This window comes from Emydura macquarii, unplaced genomic scaffold (assembly GCF_026122565.2).
Source record: "Emydura macquarii macquarii isolate MOO-44397 ecotype Brisbane River unplaced genomic scaffold, CSIRO-AGI_Emac_v2 contig_320, whole genome shotgun sequence".
Classification (NCBI taxonomy): Eukaryota; Metazoa; Chordata; order Testudines; family Chelidae; genus Emydura; species Emydura macquarii.
The window spans coordinates 7,888,294-7,911,215 of NW_027130457.1; the positions used below are offsets into that span (position 1 = coordinate 7,888,294).

Consider the following 22,922-nt stretch of genomic DNA (forward strand, 5'->3'; position numbering starts at 1 on the left):
TATGTTGCTAGCTGTTGCAGTTCATTGTTGAATTGACTGAATTTCCAGTGGTACCGTACTCTGGCTCTTGGAGATCTGCTTACATAATGTGCTATATAAATGCAAAATGTCTATTTTAGGCTGTGTCTACACTGACGGTGGCAAAGTCGCTGCCGTCAGATCGACTTCTCTGGATCGACTGAGCAGTCAGTGAAGACCTGCTCAGTCAATCCAGAAATCGACGTATTAAGACCACCTTCTCAATTGGCATAGCGCTGCGTTGATGGGAACGCGGTTCCCATCGGCGCAGTGCAGTGAAAAGAACACGCAGAACAAAAACAGAGAAGTCGACGGGAGTTACGCAAGTTTTTTGCATAGCTTGCGTAACTCTGGTCAACTACCGCTGAATCTCCGAGGTAAGTGTCGACAAGCCCTTAATCAGTTTGCTCTATTGAGGATTTGTTTTTGTTTTCCTAGTGCTGTCTGCATATCAAGAGCCCTACAGACTTTGAATGGTTGAAACAATGCAGATTTTACTTCAAAGAAGACTCTGACAAGATGATGATTAACATCACTGATGTGGGTTTTACATACCAGAATGAATTCTTAGGCTGTACTGACAGGCTTGTCATAACACCTCTCACTGATAGGTAAAAGCTTGATTACTTAACCAAACTTTCATAGTTTTTGGCTTCTTACCAAAGGGTTGTCTCAAAGATTTGCTTATTTGGGACCAAATTCTGTTCTGATTTATGTCCTGTTCAGTTTTAACTTCAGTGGGTTTGCATGGCTTGGGAATCAAGGCATATTTTTTTGTTCTTTTCCTTTACAATGTGTAATAACTTTCAGAAATTCATGATTATTTCTATATGCTGTGTTAGTCTTTATGTCAGCCGATGTATGAGATAAAACATCTACGTTATTTAGAGGAAAATTAACACAAGTAGTTTAGTTTTGGGAATAACTGAGTTAAATTCTACATGAAAAAGTCCATGAATGCTGATCAGATTAAGCCACAAACTCAGGTTCCTATTGTGCAATAAAATCTGAGAGCAGACCCCTCACTGAAATCAGTGTGGATCTGTTTGGAAGCAGGGGTCCACCTGCATGACTGTGAAGCCAGGAAGAATCCTCAATGGACCCAAAATAACCAATATGAACTTCTCTATTTTCGCTAGCTCAAGCATCAGTAAATTCATTTGACCTTGATATTGGGCTAATTTCATTGAATTTAAATTTGTATCAGGTCACATCATAGACTCATAAAAATGAAAGATGGAAAAGATGTATCTCACTGTCCTAGAGGCGAATACAGGATTTTGCTTCACTGTATACATTACTTAGTTCATGAGCCACTTTAGCTCAAGTTATTTGAGCAGTTAAGTACGCTAAAATTGTTGAAGCTGGTAATTTGGAGCTGTTATCTATTCCTTCCTCATGAGCTTCCATTTACCAAACTGACATCCCCCTCAACCCTCTCCCCTACTGTGTATAGGCTGAGGTGGTCATGTGGCTCTGAAGTGGCCAGTAAAAAGTACTAAAAGACTGCTGATGTGGGGCATTTCTCCTCAAATAAATTGGAGGATCTCTCTCCCACAGCAGAAATGTTAGTAAAGTTTGTTAACTGAGGGCTTTCCTTGTGATGGAACTGGGCCTCAAATCACACTGATGCAATTTTTAGTTAGGCCATCAAGCAAACATGGGTAGCAGAACAGTGCAGACAGATACCTAATAAGTCTGTTTCCATAGATGTTACATCACTTTGGCTCAGGCCCTAGGAATGAACATGGGTGGAGCACCTGCTGGACCTGCAGGGACAGGCAAAACTGAAACTACTAAAGACATGGGGAGATGCCTTGGTAAATATGTAGTAGTCTTCAACTGTTCAGACCAGATGGATTTCAGAGGACTAGGAAGAATCTTTAAAGGTGAGAATTCCCATGCTTAGAAGTCCCAAATTGAGACAACCCTTTGTAAAACAAGATCCAATACATACACAACAGTAATAGTCCACAATTTACATTAGTGGTCAGTATTCTACATTAACAGTGTTTCTTATGTAGACCATCTTGAAAGACAATAGAAAGATCCTTGTATTAATAGAAGTATTTTTTCCTATTAAAAGGATACGGCTCAACAGAAACCTTTCTGACTAGGTTTTGTGGTGCCTTTTCTAAAAGGCTTTTGAGAAATTCAAATTTAACTTTTCTTCTTCCAAAAACAAATGTTATTTGATTTTATAACACTGGTTACATGAGACACCGAAACAAAACAAAATGTCCATATTCCTTTAAAGCTAACTTAGCCTCTTTGTTTTTGTTTTAAGTTTTTAAGTTAAACATTGTTTATAAATACAAAATTTAAAAGTTGTGTTTAACCTGTTGTGAAATTGGTATGAAAACAGGATGTTATTTGGCTTGCCATGTTTTATAAAATCTTTATTTTAAATTCTTCATAAACGATATCACTTACAAGAAGCTGATCAAATACAAAAAGACCTGCAATGTTAATGTTGTCAAGTACTATGTACAGTTCATTAATGTTGGCAGAAAGTCTAGGTCATTTCTTTTATACCAGCAATTGATTATACCAGGCAGCGATTGTAAGTGCAAAATTTGGGACCAAATTAGGACATCTAGATATTTCTAGCTAAGTGCCTATAATCTTATTACAAGCTGTTCTGGTATCTGTATTTTACCTAGTTTCTCCATGGTTATTTTTGAAAAATTGGTCTCAAACTTGGGTTGATCTTTATCTTCCTTCCAAGTAAAGACATCTTTGCTGTTTCTTAATCTGATATAAGCTCTTCATTATATCGTTCAGAGGTTTCTTTCTATTTAAGGTCTTGCTCAGTCTGGCTCCTGGGGCTGCTTTGATGAGTTTAACCGCATTGACTTACCTGTACTATCAGTAGCTGCACAGCAAATTGCAATTGTGTTGACATGTAAGAAGGAGCGTAAAAAGAACTTTATTTTCACTGATGGAGATAATGTGGAAATGAACCCCGAATTTGGATTATTTCTTACTATGGTAGGTACTCTGAGGGGGTGTGAGATTTTAGTGATAATACCACAGTGTCATTGCTTACAATTTGATACATTTGCTGTATCAAATGTACTAACTCTTTGGTGCTGAAGTCACTTGTCTCCTAAAACTAACTTCCAGTCTGAGAAGTAATCCTTGTTACAAAGGTTGAGTTTCAATGATTCCAGATCAAATGTGCACAATTTTCTAGTAAACCTATTTGTTCTAGTAGTTCTCCGTGCAAATTCAACTTGGCATCTGAAAATCAGCTAGTTATATTTATTCTTCTGCATTATAACTAGTGTGTTGCCCTCCAAATTATACCCTCTAATACCTGTGCAATAGGGATTACCGTGAACAGATTGGCACAGGTGTAGCTGGTTAAAACTCGGTACATAATTCTGGTGCACAAGAAGAAATAAAAACCAGATCTTACCTGTTTAGCAGTGTTTATGCAGGGCTTAAGGGAATAAGAAATGCTAAGACACTGTAGTCAGTAATCATACATGACTCCATACGTGCATTTTTCAATCATGTCTGTAGTCACTTCAGAGTGCAGCCATATATTAAAGCCAAACTCCGGTAGTATATCAAAAATCCTGTGTAGAATTTGTAACAAGTACTTTATCTAATAATAATAGTTAATCTTTTGGTCTAAAGTCTGTAGAAATATCTTTGCTTATTTATCTTGTTACATATAATGAAGCCAAGTTCAAACTCTTTCCTCATAATCAGAACCCGGGATATGCTGGGCGACAAGAGCTGCCTGAAAACTTAAAGATAAACTTCCGTTCAGTTGCCATGATGGTTCCTGATCGTCAGATCATAATTCGTGTCAAACTGGCTAGCTGTGGATTCATAGATAACATTGTACTGGCAAGGAAATTCTTCACTCTGTACAAACTATGTGAGGAGCAGCTATCTAAGCAGGTGAAGCTGTCAGAGAGCTACCTTTCAAATGACTTTTACTCTAATATTTAAGACTGGAGAGTTACAGAGCAGAGAAGTGGGCTAATCAATGTTCATCAACACAAACAAAACCCAATCAGGAATTGTCACCTAGTGTTGGTGCTCTCTGCTTTCCATGAGTTTTATTTTCTATTCTGGGTTTACTGTTTTCTGTGCCGGGAGGTGACACGGTGCTATACTCCATTTCTGATTCAAATGTGGCAGATTAAGACTAATTGGGGTCTATGTGTTCCCAGATGTTTGCTCTGTAGAGCAATAGTTCAGGAATCTAGTTTCTTTTATGCTGACTAGTTTAGTATTGTATGTTCAGGAGTTGCTCTTCATGTAGTGACGTCTGTCACAGTGCCCACAATGTACCGAAGAATATCTTTTTAAAAATCAGAGTAAACCCAATCAGTCCCCGCCTTCCCCCAAAAGAGCCCATAACAAAGAAAAGCACCTCCTGCAAAAGTGTTCAAGGCACTCATGCCTCTAGCGTTCAAATGCTCCTCATTGACATCGTAATCCATGGGGATCCCAGAAAAGTCTAGTCTCCTCTCCATGGAGATAGCAAACCTGTGTGAAGTAAGGGTTCTTCTTTAGGCCTCATGGATCCTATCTTAAAGCACTTCTGTAGATGAACTGTGAAGGGAATTCTATATAGTCTCCCTTCCTCCCAGAATACTTTGGTAGCTGGCCTTGACCAAAGACCTTATGGCATCTAAAGGTCTCTAAAGAGGGCAGGGAGGAACTTCACCCAAATCACCGAAAATCCTGGGGGGAAAAAATAATTTATTAATTGTGGTTCATACTGTACATCTTTGCCATGAAAGAGTTTTTAAATACTGAGTCAAATTCTGTCCTGACTTGCATCCTGAGCAAACTGCATTGTTTGCTTACTAATGTATGTACATGAGGTAGATATCTTTTAATTTATGTTCATAAATCAAATATGGTTAATGGGAGAATGACATATTTTGTACCTAAATGGACGGGTCTTCTAGACTACAGCAGCAGTGTACGCTAATATAAATACTGCTATTCTTAATTTTAAAATGGTCAAACTATACAGGAATCTTGGCCTTCATTACCATTGTGAAAGTGTACTTTTAAGATAACAGAACAAGACAAAGAAAATACATAATTTTACCCCTCCACTGAGGTATCTGTCTATGAATACTATTACTGCTACAGTACTTCAGGTTCTGATTAAGTGTCTATTGCTTTTAAACTTAGGTTGCTACTGCAATGAACCTTAACCCTTCTACATGGCACACATGCTCCAAGAGAGCAAGAAAAACAGCTTGTTTGGTGATTATTACGTCATTCAATGATAAAATTTAGCGTTTAGGTAGAGCTTCTCAATCATAGATCTGTGCTTTACAGAGGTGGGAAAATATCATAATCCCCATTTAACAGATGGGCAAACTGCAATACTTGTGCAATTTAGACCACACAGTCAAAAGGCAATCTGTGAATTACATTTATCATATATATGGTAGAGGAGCCCCCAGCTTTGTTACATTTGGTACGAATCTTTTTCCTGCATGGAGAGAATAAGCTGCTAAACTAATATGTTAAGAAGGGTGAATTTTTCAAATTTATCACACCTCTTAGGTGCATTATGACTTTGGTTTGCGGAATATATTGTCAGTGCTGCGCACGCTGGGGGCAGCAAAAAGAGCAAACCCCACTGATACAGAATCTACTATTGTCATGCGTGTTCTGAGAGACATGAACCTTTCTAAACTGGTAAGTCATGCAGATCTAAATGTTGTGTAATTGTCTGAGTCAAACACCTAATTTTCTTATTTGATAAACCAATGTGTAAGCTCTGACAGTCAAAAGGATCCCTTTAAAATTGGATGTGACTCCGTGATCTCCTGGTTGTTCAGATATCTGAGCAGTGGCTCAGAAATGTTACATCCTCTTGTTGGCATCATTAAGGGTTTTACCATTGCTCTTCTGTCTTTGTAGGCAACCTCCTCATTCCCACAGCTTCAGCTACTGCCTCTAGGAAGTGATTCCCAGCTATACTTCTCCACACTTGAGTTGTACTCTTCTGTCCAGTTTTATCTCAAGCTGTTGTATAGTGCCATCTAGAGGTCCCACCACTCTTTCAAAAACAAAGTGTTCAAAACTGAATAACTTAGACTTCCTTCTAATTCCTCTCCATCACTTCCTTACTCTGTGACCAACAGAACTATGTTACAATTACCATGCCACAGACTTGTACCCTTGAGTTAATCGTCTCCTTCCCTGTCTCTCTCCAGATTCTAATGAAGGCCTGTCACTCATTCCTTTATAATATCACCACAATCTGTACTTTTGTACACAACCAAAACATGCACTATGATTTTAGTTATCTGTTAACAGTGACTTATGGCCATTAGGCCTACTTGCAATTTCACTTCTTCCCGCTCCAGTATATCTGGATTCTGCTCCCTGCATTATCCCAGTCACCTGGAAATCTAGTTGGATTATTTCTGTGTGTTAGGGATTTCTAGACCCATGGGATGGTGCAGAGTTTGACTTTAACGCACCATTGGTTATGTTAAATTGGATTTGTTTTGACCTTATTTTCCTAATGATTTTCTAATTTTTTGTTAGATTGATGAAGATGAACCCTTGTTCTTGAGTCTGATTGAAGACCTGTTTCCAAGTATACAGCTTGACAAAGCAGGCTATCCAGAGCTAGAAGCTGCCATAAATAAACAGGTAATAATGAAGCTTTTGATGTATGGTATTTTCCCAGCATGACATCTTGATTGTGTGCAGAGTATAAACATATAGTAATACATTATTATAATCTAATCTTTTGAAAATGAATAATTTCCATACAGCAAGAATAAGTTTACTGAGTGAGAATAAATATTGGATAGTAACATGCTAGTGAATCTATAGTAATGTCACTTAAATTCATGAATGCTAGTTTCAATGACCTATAAATTAACTCTTCAGAGGCTATTTGTTATCCTTGTTCCCAGTGGAGAAGTGAATTACTTTGGAAAAGTTATTTAAAAAATAAAACACCTGAGCATGGAAAGAATATTTTTCCCCAACTGACTTTTTCAGATGTTTCACTTTTTCTCAGATAACTAAAAGCCCTTACACTTGTCATATATGCAGTCATCAATAAGAACTTTGCTGAGTAATATAAATTCAAATGAATATCCATGTTGAATTTGGTCCCAATGCTGTATGCATTTCTCAGCTTCTTTTCTCAGCTGTTGTTTGTCAAAACTTCCTGACTAACCATCTAAAATACTACATTGTGCATGAGAAGTACATTTTCTTCATCAATTTAAATACTTAGCTCTGCTCACCTAGGTATATTTGATGCATGCATATGTGAGTATAAAGGTCAATTGGGCACTCCCATAATACACAAACAAGAAGGTAATCCATGAAATAAAGACATACTATTTATTCATTGAGTAAAGTGAACTATTTTACAGTGTATAATAAAACTCGTGAAAAAGAAAATTATTAGTTACTTTTGCTAAACAGCTTGAGTTTAAACCTGAACATGAGCTTGCATAAATAAGAATCTTTGGCTAAAATAAATAATTCCAAGGGCTCTGAGTGTTTTGCTTCAGAGAGATTGAGTTTCCCAATGGATAGACCAGCATACAAGGAGACTAAATCCTGTTTTTTTAAAATGACTTTTTTTTACTGGATGGTTGTGATACAGGATAAATTACCTAAACCCTCTCTGCCTCAGCTTACTTGTCTGTAAATGGATATAATACTTATTTCTGAGGTGTGTGTAGAAACTTAAAGATCTTAAACTTCTTTGAGATTCTTGCATAATATTTAAATGCTAAGTGTCTTTTCAGGGCAAAGCTAATCACAAGCTCATATCAAGGGGAAAATGTCCATCCTCCTATATTATAGAATCATCAAATAATAGAATATTAGGGTTTGAAGGGACCTCAGGAGGTCATCCTAGTCCAAATGGGGCCTCACCAATGCCGAATACCAGTGTTCTGGTATTGTGGGATAGAAAAGGGTGTTTCAAGTGGTTGAGAGGTAAATATTATCCCCCAAACTACTAAACTATTGTGGTTTCGAGAAACAAGAGTTGGTAGGCCAAATCTTATCTCTATAAATGCCAATTTGTGGATCTGACTCCCACTATTTAGTTACCTGGGGTTCTAAGGGTTCTGAGGACACTGTGATTAAAGACAAATAAAATAATCAGTTAATTGTGATTATGATTCAAGAGAAAAATAACAAAACAAACACGACACAAACAATGGTCACTTCAGATACAATCTCTTCTGCACATTTCTCTGTAGAGAGATATCAACAGAGGTTACACCTTCTGAGCGTGGGTCTACCTTGGTGGGAATGCTCTCTTCTAGGTAAACTAAAATCAAAGTACATTATTCCCCAAATCAGTAGTGAGTCCAATCTCAGTGTAACATAGATGATTAAAATGGTTCATAGCTGGGCAGAAAAACTTCCTTTGAAGGTTGGTGAATCTTGTTAGTTTATGATGGATAACCTAAACAATTCATGAATGGGCAGAGATAAGTGATCTTAAACTAAAGTTACATTTACACTGCCTGTGATTTCCCTTGCTTATGTACACATACTCAAGCTAGCTCTCCTAAAGCTAGTATGACTGTACATAGCAAAGACATAGCTGAACCATGCTGAGTATAAAGCCCTCTGAAACTGGAGGATATGTACAAAGCATGGCTCAGCCATGCCTCTGTTGTAGCTATAATGCTTTTTATACTTGCACTAGCTCAATGAGAGTTAGCATGAATATGTGTACACAAGCAGGGGAATCCAACCTCAGCTCATAGTGTAGACATAGTCTAACTCTTAAGAAACCAAAGTTTTTAACTCAGTGACTTAAAAGAAGCCATCCAGTGAGCCATCCTAAGACAGGCAAATTAATGAATATTAAGAATCTTACATTCAAATTAAATCCCATTGTTTCTGTTGATGAGCATAAGTCTCTGTCACAGGATGGCTGGCCCTTTAAGGGAAGTTGGTTCCAGCCTCACCTCCCAACTGATACCGGTCAACTAGAGATCAGGTGTTTATAAAAGCCAGCAAGTAGGCCAGTTAGAGAGAGAGCTGCAAGGAATGCATGGAAAAGAACTGCCGGAAAGAGACTGGTCCTGTAGTAAGTCCAGGAGCAGCATATGATTCTCAGGCAAGTGACCCGTACAGTGGAAATACACAGGGAATAGATAGATCCCTGCAGAAGACCTCAGATTAGGTGTAATTGGTGTTTTGAAATTGTTTTACATGGAAGAAATACAGTTACAGCCCTAATAAAAAAGGGCCTGAACAAAACTCTGAGCTGGGGAGTTCTACACCCCTTCAGGAATAGTCTGTTAAACATCTGATTATTTAGAAGAAGCTGTTAGTACCTTAAGTTACAGTAGCATTCCAATTTCTTAGTAAAATCATTACAAGAAAATCTTAAATTTAATCCCTTGGCAGTATTTCTGCAAATTCCATCTCACCAGTGATGCTGAAGTCTTAGTCATGTCATGTTGCAGAGGCAGCACTGGCCTGGAAGGCTGCCGCTGCTTTGTTCTTTTGGCTTTCTTGTTGCTGTTGGCTTGTTTGTAGTGATGAGGTGAACAGTTTGAGATGAGATCAGTGCTGAGAATAAGTGCTGTGACAGTAGCAGAACGTTGCAGCTTGCTTGCTGAATTTAGAGACATTTACATTCTTCTTCTATAATTTCACAGGAGGAGGAAAATGTACTTCTTATAGTCACTGTCACCATCTGGCTCAATATGCTTGTGGGCTGCTCTTGTTAGTATTTTCAGCTATGAATAAGCAATCTGCTAATGCATATGCAGTATAGCATGCATATGCTAATTGCCTTTGTTTTAGTGGCAGAAAATCTCAGAACATCTTTAAAAGTTGGAGTTTTAACTTTATTTCATTCAGTCCACTTTCTGAGGCATCTTTAGTTTTGTCAGGTTTTAATAGAAGCTGAAATTCTGTTTCAAACAAGTCCAAGTTCTCTTATTTCATATATAAAGGTCTTTCACTTTTCAAGGCAGTCTTTTCAAACTTAAAAAAGTAGCATCTTTAAACTTGAAGAGTCATCAAAGAAGGCATTGTCTCTTAATATTTGGAGAGGTGATTCTTGTCTTTTTGTGTTTGCTAAGGAGTTGCATAAGCATTCGTTATAGAGTGACTGTAGCTTCTGTTAAAAACTTATATGCAGCTGCATTGTTGGCCTTGGTGTTGGTGGAACTATACACTGTGATGATGGTAAGATACCCACAGCCAATAAATAATGAGATGCTGATAAGTCACTCTAATCACCCACCAACACTGCAAGGCCTGTCAGGCATTGGAGGAAAGTACAATGGCCACCCCTTCCTGATGCAACCTTCCAGGACAGCCTGAGAACAAAAATGTATAATCCCCAGCTCTAGCTTTACACTTTTTGGCCAGCATACTTTAGATAAAGCACAGATATTGATACTCAGATTTTTGAACTGCTTGACGAGGATGGCTTTAGAAGTTTCGGACAATGTTTGAATGTTCCAGGCACCAATTTTACATTTGCCACCAACATGTAGGATACCAGTATGTCCTTTTAGCAAGGTTTCTTTGGTCATTTTCCCTTCAGTGGCAGAGTGATTCTGGGAGACTTCAATGCTCAAGTAGGAAGGAATAATGACACATGGGCAAGTATGCTTGGGAAGCATAGAGTTGAGGAGAAGAACAGGGACAGGCAGCGACTGCTGGAATTTGTGGCTACCAATGACATAGCGATGACTGACCTACTGTTCCATCACTCAATTTACAAGCAGACCTAGTATTTCCCAGATCATTTCACTCGGACTATTATTGATCATGTCCTCATTAATAATCATTGGCAGTCAACATTCATGGATGTACGAGTTTGCAGAGGTGCTGAACTTAACACCCACCATCAGTTTCTGTTGGCTTTAACTTTAAGACAACCAGTTAATGGGCCAAAATGGGTCTGATTCAACCAAAAATGTTTGTTACCTTAGAACTATGAAGCAGCTGTCTATTCTGAACTGCTTAAGGCCATAAACTATTAGGGATGGAAATCTCTTTCCCTCCCCCATCTGATGAGGAATAGTGTTCCAATTGATTAGTTCTGACTGCTGCCAACTCAGTGCTGGATCCCCAGCCCCTGAAATGCCATCAAGGGATCAGAGACAAGATGCTCACTGCAGTCAAAGCTAGAAAAATGAGAGGCTGTAATCTGAGTCTTCAAAGAGATGTTTTGACAAGAACAAAAACAAAGGCTGAATGGGATGGACTTTGGGACATCGTCAAATCACTGTGTAAGAAAGATGAAGAATCCTGGTGGTCAACTCAGGCAGCTAATTTAGAACAGGTTGTAGAAAGGCACAATCTCCGCACCCTGTATTCAACTTCACAGTGTCTGTGAGGGAACATGACACCAGCTTGTCAGGTTAAATATCGCGATTGCAGCCAGAGTCTGCTGGGTCAGTTCCAATGATGGGAAGTTCGTTTCAAGATGGTCTTCAGTTGTCCATCCCCCTGCAGTCTCTTTTCCATTTGAAGAGAGGCAGGATATTACAGTAGAGCCACCTTTCTTTAGCAGAGATCTGGATCCCAGTCCATAAACTCAAGCTTTGAAAGGCACCAAGGGTTTGTAACTTGACCTTGCTGTATTTATACATAAAGTATCTTACTTTAACACATGACAGCATAAGCAAGAAGTTTTATATGGAGCCCTGCATTTTGATGTAGAACATTTACAAATATACATCTCAAAAGAGCTTATACTATTTCAAGCATTTAACACATAAACAAAGGTTTTCACCTTTTAAGTGGCAACATGGGGTTAGAAGTAACCAAAACACTTCCCATCTGTATGTGTTCTCTTCAAAGTTAAATGAATGGAGACTTTAGAATGCCGGTAACAAAACCACCTTCAATAAGACTTAAGTCCTTTGTCTGGGTTTAAATTGAGGAAATGAAGAGGAGGGGGAGGAAAGACTATTTTTTTTACTTGTTTTATTGTTCTGAAAACATATCCTAAGCATTACTTGTCTTGAACAGAGAAGAATCTTACATTCTTTTACACACACTGTCATTTATAGCATTTACAACTTGCAATTAGACTTGTATTAAATATTCTATACAAAACATGAATTATACATTACTTTTTCAAAACATAGTGTAAAAGAAAATGGTGTAGGATGTTAAACTAAAATAAGCTATAAAGTTGCATTCCAGAGTCCGTGTAAATACACTTTGGGATAATAAATATCGCTTTATTTTCCTTGACACTGTGGAGCCTGTCATGTTGATTAAAAAACAGATTTCCTCAGAATTTCCTTAGCTTGATCATTTCATATAATTAAATAACTAACATACTTGTGTTTTTGGTTGCTTATCACATTCTACAAATATCATGTCTATTAAATAATTGCAAGTATTTCCTAAAACGCAATAACGATTCAGGCATATTTGTAACATCCTAACATTATAAGAATAAATTATAATTTTTTGCATCAATATTGAAGTTTACCCCTTCAGTATTAAAGCTTGTTTGTGGTTGGAATGATATGTTTTCCTCAAATCATATGGCATTTGCCACTGTGGAAGGTGGGATACTGAGTTTCAGTGTAGACACCGTTGTCCTGCGTGGCTTCAACCAGTGCTCTTTTAGAAGTACTGAAACTTAATAGAAATTGAATATGAGCAGGAGTTGTAATGCATATATACTTTGAATCTGGTTAGCAAACTGTTCTGGTGCATAAAAGAAGCAATAGTTTGGATTTATGTTGATGTCCACAGGTTGAAGAAGCTGGCCTAATTAGTCATCCTCCCTGGAAACTGAAAGTTATCCAGCTGTATGAAACACAGAAAGTAAGGCATGGAATGATGACCTTAGGTCCTAGTGGGGCTGGTAAAAGTACTTGCATCCACACGCTGATGAAATCCATGACAGGTATGGAGTCATTTAAGTTATTCTTGCAAGGAATTTACAATGTTTACTTTTACCAGAGAGGATAAATTGTTGTAAGGACGAGGTTCATTGTATGGTGTCCTAGCACACAAATCTTCATGACTGAGTAGTAACAAGGGTTACTTCTCCTGATTTTATGCAGAATATTAAAGTATCAAGGAGGAAAAATTGATAAGAACATCTTGGAGAGAATCTCATAATGTACTTGCATTATATTCAGCTTACTGGTTTGAATGTCAGAGGCTTTCATTTAAGAGATGTGCAAAATAAAGAACACAACTGCTGGAAGGGTGGGTAGGTGGCTATATTGACTCAAAGGATCTGAGCTGAAGAAATGTTGAGGGATTCCCTGAATGAGGAATAACTGTAGAAGATGATGAAACAGGCCACCTGCAAGGATTATTAACAGCAGAAGATATCTTTGTTATCAGAAGTCTACCTTATTTTGTCATAGTCCTAAATTATGACTGTTTTCCCTTCTTGCCTCCCCATTTCATACTCGCAGGGTTCCATGTGTTCTACATCTTCTTTTTAGTCAAAAGCAGGATTGGATGGGTTTTTGGATTCTGTGACTAAAAACTTTAATATTTGGGAGGGACAGGTATCTTTCTGAGGCAAATTTGCCCACCTCCTGTTTCAAAACCAAGCATGCTGCTTCTGCAGCTTTTCCTATATTTGTTGTCCCTGGAAAGAAGGGTCTGGAGCCAAGACTTCAGATCCAGGTCTTTGATATGGTAAATGGGAGCATTGTCACTAAGTCTTTGGGCCTGGCCCTCAGCCTTATGTTTTAAGGACACTAAATATCAGAGCTGAACTCCAAGGACCAACACGTGTTCAAATTGTGTTTGCAGTCTATCATGTCTTCAGTTCCTTAGGTTCACAAAAGCATCTTTTGAATGTGCAGTGATTTTCTACTTGTAAATAGTGTAAATAAATGCCCGGGTAACTTTATGCATGCACATACAGTTAACAGTACATTATGTAAATAGTAATAATACAGAAATACTATCCAAGGCATGGACGAAGTAAAACACATAATTTAACACAAGTTTAATTCAAAAGTTAAATCTCTTCTTCCCTATGCCTCTATGCCAGTTGATAGTTATCTGTTGTTGTAGCTGGCTTTGTGAGGCTATTTATTACCTGACTGCTTCACAGCATTGGTTTTATTTTGATTCCTGTTAAATTTGCCAAGTTGCTTGTGAAGACATAGTGTAAAGGAATAGTTTTGAAGAAAGGGGACAAACAACATTCATCTAACACTCTTCTTCCCATGCAATACTTGGATGCTGTTAAAGGCCGCATAAGATCAAAATCTAATCTTTCAATTTATACTCTCATTTAGAAAAGAACACAAAGGCAATATGGTAGTTTCTTAGTGTTTCTGTATGTTTCTGCTGAAATGTTTCTGAGCCTTGGCAAGATGCAGATGATGCAACACACCTGTGAGTCTGAATAGCTGAAGTAATAATTTCTACAGATGACAGTACTTTGCAGTGGTTTTTGTCAGGTTATGATTTTTAAAACTACATAATTATTCGTTCAGCATTAAAATTTTACACTTCTGGGCACTACTAGTGTTTAAAATGAAAGATCTCCTCCTTGCATTGCAAGTCATATTTTTAAAGGTCCATTTTCCATACATTACTCAAATTTTTTAGAGCTAAGATCTTGTCACATCTTTACTTATGATTAAACATTAGGCATCTTTGAAAAATGAAACAATCATCTCTTAACAAAGGATTTTAAAGGTCAGATGCTAAAGATACAAATATGCTCTGTGTGGCTGCTTGAGAAGTTCTGTAAGTCATGCTACTACAATGTAATTGGGCTGTCCCCAAGGTGAGCAAGAACATATCATGGAAAATGAGGGAACGTGGAGAATAAAGTTTCTGTGCGGTGCTTCTAAGCATAAGATCTAGAAAAATACATTGAAAACCAAAAAGCTTTGGAGCGATGTAGTTTAAAAAACTTCCACTTTAAGTAAGGCCTTGAATATATATGTCTCATGTTGTTGTGCTCTCCTTTACTTGTCAATACATGGAGTCCTCTTTTACATCATGCATGGACAGAGTACATCATTTTTAATTTTTGACAGCTCTGATTATTAATTTTGTGTACAAGAAGAAATGAATTTTCAAAGTAATCTTGCAGTTCTAACAATAGTAAACCACTAGTAGCTGTGTACTTAAGAGTGATCAGTTAGTGTGACCATACCATGCCATCTGGCTGGAAATACCAACAGCTGACAGATTGATTTAACCCTTGCAGATTGCGGACAGCCCCACCGTGAAATGAGAATGAATCCCAAAGCTATCACAGCACCTCAAATGTTTGGTCGCCTTGATGTAGCAACTAATGACTGGACAGATGGGATTTTCTCCACTCTGTGGAGGAAAACGTTGAGAGCCAAGAAAGGTAAAACACACAACAACAAAAATAACCCTCCACCCTCCAACTCTGCCTCCCCACGCCAAAGCAACTCAAAAGGCTGTTTTCATGCAAATAACTAATATGATTTTGAAAAAGAAAACCTCTTTGCAGAGTGAGATGATAATCACTGCTCAGAATGTGTCATCTTCAGGTTTCAAAATGGCAAATGATCTTCCACTAATTTTCCAAATTGTTTATTTGAAGGATTAAAGGGGGAGCAGGATTAAAGAGGGAGTATTCCTTTGTGTAATTTTGCACCTGCTTCTGAACATTAAGGGAATGGCTTTGAAAAACTTGAAGCAGAGCGGGTTCTTCCCTACTGTGTGTGTTTTATGTACCCATGCTAACAGGCACTTGGGACTTCAGTGAGTAAAGGAAAAAGGAAAAACCTTGCCCTTGTCCAGCCATCCATTTTTAGGCAGATACTGTTATTGATTTCAAAGGATACTTATAATATGAAGCTAAATACAAACTAGCTGTATATTACTTTACTTGACTACTTAATGTCCTAACTCAAAAACTGGGTCACTTTTGACTCCAGTCAGGTAGCATTTGGCTATTGGGTAGTCATTTCCTCATTGATATAAATTGTAAATAGTGCTCTGACATTATTTAGGGTAAATTACTATAGTTGAAATTTGGTAGATTCTATAGATTAACTGGCCTAGAAAGATTTCAGAGTGTTGCTAATGTCTCCTATCTCAGACTGATTATTGAGCTTCTGCAGGACAAAAACCAGTTGAAATAAAGACCGATCCAACTCTCAATAAAGTAGATGAAAAAATGGCCATAAATTCCAATGGGAGCTGGATCAGGCCTATAAAAGTTAGTGAAATTGTGCCTAATGATTTTCTGACAACTTATATTAATTAATATTTCCTACTTAATTGATTGTTTTGTTTGAGCTTCATTCATTGGATCAAATCCTTTGGAACCAGAAGATTTGTAGTTTTTTTTTTTTTTTTAAAGTACACAATTTCTACTCTCAGTTTTGATGACTTAATTAAACGGGAGTTTATATGAAGAGCTAAAATACTTAAGATGGCGGATAGTAAAAATCCATGAAGCTGTTGATCAGAATGTTACAAGCAGTACCAGGTGTTAGCACAAAAAGATAGCATTATCTACCTATGGAACAGATAAGCTTTTGGATATGGACCACAAGATCAAATGCTTTATTTCAAAATGGTAGAAACAAACTGAATTGATACCAAAGAAACTGCATTTCTTGTTTTTACAACCATCTGTATATTTAGAATTAGTGTACAATATTCTGTACCATGAAGTACAACAAGATAATGCTTGGGAGATCATATGACTTGCTCCATAAATATGTTATTTGGGTTGCAGGTGAGCACATCTGGATAGTTCTTGATGGTCCTGTTGATGCTATTTGGATTGAGAACCTGAACTCTGTACTGGATGATAATAAAACCCTAACACTAGCTAACGGAGACCGTATTCCTATGGCACCAAACTGTAAAATAGTGTTTGAGCCTCATAATATTGACAATGCATCCCCTGCTACTGTGTCAAGGAATGGCATGGTTTTCATGAGTGCATCAGTTCTCAACTGGAGCCCTATTCTTGAGGTATAGTCCACAACAATTAGATGATTCAGTACATTGGTAGAAATGTATCGTTTAGGTATATTTAATGAGTGTTGAATACCAATAATTTTCAAGTAGCTCATTGTCTTTAGGTTATAACTGGGGATCTCATTTAATCCAATATGTTTATTCAGTTGAAACACTGTGTAAATGCATTAATTGTCATCTCTTAGACATACTGCCAGCTGAGGATTTAACATAATCATGCCCCAGGTGGTGGTGGTGGTGGTATTGAGTACTGAAAGATTTAAGTCTTTAGAAGCTTGGGTGGTCTATTAGGTGTTCTACTTTTTCATTTTGGATTTTCAGCCTGTATTTAAGAATATGGAACCTAAAGCCATATTGAAGCACTTAAAGAAAGGGTCTGATTTTCAAAAACACCAAGCTCCCAATAGCTCCTAGTGCAGCGAATATAGGAGGGTGGGAGAGAAGGCAGCATGGATATACTCTGTGATGCCATGTTCTTCAAGTGGTATCCCTGTGGGTGCTCCACTTTAGGTGTTGGCATGTCCTCAATTGGAGATTTCTACTGGCAGTGCTCATGTGGGTTATGCATGCATTATCCCCATCCTGCGGCACCATTGGTGCCTCGTTCAGCATGCGCAACCTGACCCCTCGTTCATTCTCAACAATGCGTTGTCTGAGACGGAGCTCTCAGCAGTTTAGATCTTTAGCTCATTTTAGTTGTTAGATAATCTTTTTATAGTATAAATCTAATTTGTTAGTTAGTTACTTACTTTTCCCCATTTAAGCAGTCTTAAAAACAAATGTTTCCTCATAGATTAGAATAGTTTTCTCCTTGGGGAACCAGCCATTATGCCTAGTTCTCCAGATTTCTAATGACATATGTCCTGCAGGAATGCAATACCAGCATCGGATGGACACACTCAATGTGTCCGATGTCTGGGAGAGGTGCACATACTCTAAAGTGCCCTCTTTGTAAAATCTATAGCCAGGAGGGACAGGGACCTCTGACTTAAACTAATTCTAATGAAGAAATCATTGAGACCACCTCAGAGCCTGGCCAAAAAAACTCACTGTCGGAGTCCAAAAGAGCTCATTCCTCAGGAAAAGTCTCAAGGATACGAGCCACAATGCCGCCTCAGAGAGAACCATCAAAAAAGAAAGAAAAATCTCTCTTCTATACCAATTGTGCCATGACTAAACACATGAGGCGCCAGGATCCTTCATGCTTTGACCACCATTCCAGAGGACATGCTTCCATGGTGATGATGGGTTCTGCTTAATAATGATCCAAAGTAGTGCAGACTGATGCATGATTCATTTTCATTATCTGAGTAAGATGCGACCAATAGAAGGCTGATTTTCTTTTTTGGTGGTTTGGATTCTGTAGTCCTTCTTCAAGTGCTCGCTCATGTCCATTCCACTATAGGTGTGTGCACGCCTCTGTGCATGGTTACTCTGAATATTTTTCCCCTTAGCAGATCCTGTAGGGCTGGCTCTGGCACCCTCTTGAGCCCTGCGCACATGCCACGGTATATGAGGCGCTGCCGACCCTACGTCCCCTCAGTTCCTTCTTTCTGCCCATGACGGTTGCTGGAACTAGCCTTGCTCTCAGCAAGTACTTTTCCCCTTGTTTGGACTTGTTTGATATTCTAAGTTAGCTTTATTTAGATAAATAGTAAAGTGTTTTTAAGAGTAGTGAGAGATAAGGCAAGTCCCTGTGTGGACTTCAAGCGGCCGGTCCATACCCCGGTCGCCGGGCTTCAAGCCGTGTGCCTCCTGTGGGAAGGCCTTCCTGCTCAGTGACCCCCACGATTGCCTCTTTAAATGTTTGGGGGAAGTCCACAGACAAGAGAAGTGCAAGATCTGCAGGGCTTTCAAATCGAGGACTCAAAATGACCGAGAAATCCGGTTGAAAGCCCTGCTGATGGAGGCAGCGCTCTGCCCGGTGTCTGAGCCGACCCACTCCGCCTCGGTACTGAGCGTGACCTCAGAATAGAGCGCACTGTCAGCACCGCCCTCGACTCAGCACCATGCAACATCGCCAGCAGTGAAGAGGATGAAGCAGCGCACAGAGCATGGACACTCCCCTGCACCAATGGTACGGGCAGGGTCGAGTACAGAGATGCACCGAACCCGGCCCGTCAAGACTTCTTCAGTGCCTGCATCTCTGAGCAGGGAGCCTCCCCTGACTCCTGGGAGTGGGAGAGTGCCCCTGCCAAAACCATCGACACCAGAGGCTTTTCAGGAGGCAAGAGCCTTGTTGGCCTTGCCTACACCACCTCCGCCCCCACCCTCTGCCAAGGTAGAAGGGGATGGTGTCACGGGGCAAACCCACATTGGGTCCCCCTGAATGGTGGTAGAAATCCCCAGTACGGGGAGGAAGATCTCCCACCGGACAGTCTCCGACTGTAGAGCAGAGCAGCTCCCCCAGTTGTCGCTCCAGGTTGGTGTCGTCGAGCTGACCTTCCCTGGCACAGGATATGGAGTCTCCCTCTTGGTGCCGACATCGCTCCCTGGCACTGGAGGCAGAGTGTGCCAGGAGACGGCACCAGTCAAGGTCTGCCAGGCAGCGCTTGGATAGCTCCTGTTCCAGATCCCCGGCACCGAGGCGTTCGCCAGTACCTAGACGGTGCAGAGCCCAGTTGCCATCGGAGGACCCGGCACCGATGAGTTTGCCTACTTCAAGAAGTGCATGCTGTATTGAGGTGTATTAAGGAGGATACTTGAGGAAAAATCTCTGCTCATATTGGTAACTAAACAGAGAAATCAGCATCTGGAGAAATATTATCTTGGAGATGAGTCAGATTACATAAAATAGGAGAGTTGGTGTAAAAATGGAACTTTGGCCAGCAATGTTGGTGTACCAATTACTATCACACACTGGAAAAATGAACTTGTGGGATAAAAGAAGAAATGGCAATAAACATAGGAGAATCTGCACCAAAATAAAATATACAAATAAAAGCCTCAAGAATATCCTTTGGAACTACAGAAAAACATGGAAGATGAAAGTATTCTTAGTAAAGCAATTTAGGGCTCTGCCACTCTTTATTATATAAGTATTTAAAAGGAAGTGATAAGTATAAGTATTTCTGTAAAGCTCTGACTTGATGTATTGCATGCAGAGACATTCAAAAAGTTTCTCCAACTTTGGGCTAGTTTGAATATGAGAGGGAGGGAATTGATTTGAGGTGCTATATACCTGTTGGAATAAATTAGACCTAGAGTATATTTTTACTGCCAAGAGACAAAAAATAGAATTTTAGGACCCCATGGTTGTCCTCTGAGCGGCTTCCAGACATGCTCAGCTCAGTTATTTTCAACTTCCAAGCTGAGTTCTGGTGGTAAATCGGGGGGGTTCTGGTGTATCATCTCACCAAATATAAATATTATTGAGGCTAAATTAACCCCTGAGTTCCACCTCTACCACCATTTTTATATAGCCACTTGGCAGAATTGAAATGCACTTGGAAGAGCTATGCTGATTAAAAACGTAAGTAGGAGTTTTGTCTCATGGGCAGTGATGAATGGCTGGCTATGTTTTTGGCCCAGTTCTGCTCTTTAATGTCCATGTGCAACTTCCACTAGCAGTTATACATACACATGAATGCAGAATTTGGCCTTCTGTGTGCATCAACAAAGAAAGTTGAATCTCAGTAAGTGAGCATGTCACTTGAGTCTGTTTTACTAAAGTCTTGAGAGTGTTAAAAAATATTTTGAAGCCTTGATTTGAAATTAAAGGATATTTTTCCCTCCATGGATAACAGGGATTTTTGAAAAAACGTTCTCCTCAAGAAGCTGAAATTCTGCGTCAGCTGTACACTTCATCATTCCCAGAACTGTATCGCTTCAGCATCCAAACCTTGGAATACAAAATAGAGATGCTGGAGGCCTTTGTGATCATGCAAAGCATTAATATGCTGCAGGGACTTATCCCTCCGAAGGTAAACTAGTCAAAATTTTTACCAACTATTTATTTTGATTTACATTGTTTCATGCTGCTTCATGGGTTCATATTAGGAAGCATTCTGGGATACTCAGAGAAGAGACGTTCCTGTGAAGATGTGGGGTCTTAAAATATTTTATATGTAAGTATCTAATTTCTATAGGAAAATCACACTTAGGATGGTCCATATTTATTTCAATATGTTTATATAGTGCTTTTCTGACATTTGTACAATGACATTTGTAAGTATTGTTAGGTGGCATTTACAGCAGTCGCCCTAACTGGTGTTTTAATAACAGGAATGACTGGATGGTTCACAGAATGGATAATAGACTACAAGGCATTTCACTTGTAATTTCTTGAATGCAGATAAAATGTTGAATGTGATTATCAAAAGTTAATGCTATCTGGTGGATAGCATGTTCATAGTGAACATCTTCATGCCAGCAGAGAGGGTGTCTTGAGACTAGGTCTGAGGCAGAATGGATTAGCAGGGCAGTATGGGGAAACTTGTAAAGCTGGTGCCCATACTGCTGAATACTAACTCTATGGCTAAATAAAATACTTCATTTTACAGCATTTAGATTTTCATTAAGACTACTTTTTCACATAAGATGGCATGTAGCAAACAGATGCTGCACACCTCTTGGTACAGGTATAAATAGCAGTGTAGATGGTAAGGTACAGCTTAGGTGAGTAAAGATATGGCAGAACTGCAGAATATATACTCTACACAACTATGTACATACCTAAGTAGTGCTTCCCCTGTCCATCCTTCTGTTTTTTAGCAGGGTAATGTCCTGCTGCTGAAGCCTCTCCCTACTGCCTCTCCACTGCCAGAGCTGTTCATGTGGGGAGCTGCTAGAGATTTTCCCTGCTGTCCCATGCTGCTAGTGTCTTTTCCTGTTGCATGTAGCTATGCACTGCATTGTGGATGCAGCTTGTTTTTCACTGAGATGTGTAGCTACATGTACTGTACACATTGGCACAAGTATAGACAAAGCATAGAAGTACTGAAATGAAAAAGGTGGAATTTTCAAAACGTTCAGCACTGATCTCCCTCTTCATTCAGTGAAGTCCATGGCAGTTTTACTTTTGATCTCAATAGGAATGGTTACTCAGTGTCAACTGCATTGGAGAAATCCCAATCAATGCTGTGTAAAATTGAAATATAAAAGCAGGAATAGATTCAGCTGTTCAAACATTATCTGGGAGATAATTCCACAGAAATTATACTTAATCAAGAAGGTGGAAATGTTAGTCTTTATCAGCCTGTATTTCCTGGTTTATGCAAAATTCTTTGACGCATGTCAACTCTTCATCATTTTCTCTTTGCTGTATACAGTACTTACTAATAATCATTCCAGCAAAGCACAGGTATACCCCCTATGTCATAGTCATCGCCATTTAGGGCAACGTCTTCAGCCTAATTTCTCAGATGGAGCCCCCTACTTTAATTTCATTACAACCACAATTTGCCTTTTGTTTCTTTGCTACTGACCTGCCAGTGAAAATACTAGCATGTGGGTGGCTAACCAACTGACTTGCTGTTGGTATCTTTCTGATGATAAAGTGCTTTTTCTAAATGTTGAATTGTTTTCATATTGCCATTGAGCTCTCTTAAGCAAATACTGACATCTGTGCAAAATTGTCTGATAAGAATTTAATGAAATACGAAATACAGGCCAAGATTTATGTTTGCCTGAATTGCCTCGATGGAGGAGACTGCAAAAAGACCAATGCCCCATGTCACCAGCTACACAAAAACTTTTCCTATCTACTGATCCTTGTGTGAAAACATAACTTTATAAATGTCCTTAAACTTAACACATTTAGACTAAACACCTCTGGTCTAATACTCAGTACCCAATGGCAAACATCAAAAGCTCAGGGTTCTCGGGACATTTATTGAAAAATACAATAATACAAGATGAATAAACGTACTTCAAAGCAGCAGCACTCATCCCTTCCACTCATTTGACTATGTGTAAATCAAATCCATCTCACATACATTGACACCATTAAAAGCCCTAATCTCAACAGCCTC

At 38.9% G+C, this 22,922-nt stretch overlaps 1 protein-coding gene across 1 annotated transcript in view; it reads left to right on the top strand.

Annotated features, from left to right (window-relative positions):
* DNAH5 (dynein axonemal heavy chain 5) overlaps positions 1-22,922 on the top strand; it is a 186,850-nt gene that overhangs the window by 60,984 nt on the left and 102,944 nt on the right. Inside the window, exons 34-43 of the mRNA XM_067570022.1 lie at positions 457-629; positions 1,729-1,907; positions 2,822-3,009; positions 3,739-3,933; positions 5,569-5,703; positions 6,562-6,669; positions 12,748-12,901; positions 15,191-15,337; positions 16,703-16,944; positions 20,697-20,873. Coding sequence (XP_067426123.1) covers positions 457-629; positions 1,729-1,907; positions 2,822-3,009; positions 3,739-3,933; positions 5,569-5,703; positions 6,562-6,669; positions 12,748-12,901; positions 15,191-15,337; positions 16,703-16,944; positions 20,697-20,873 — 1,698 coding nt within the window. The remainder of the gene's footprint in view (positions 1-456; positions 630-1,728; positions 1,908-2,821; positions 3,010-3,738; positions 3,934-5,568; positions 5,704-6,561; positions 6,670-12,747; positions 12,902-15,190; positions 15,338-16,702; positions 16,945-20,696; positions 20,874-22,922) is intronic.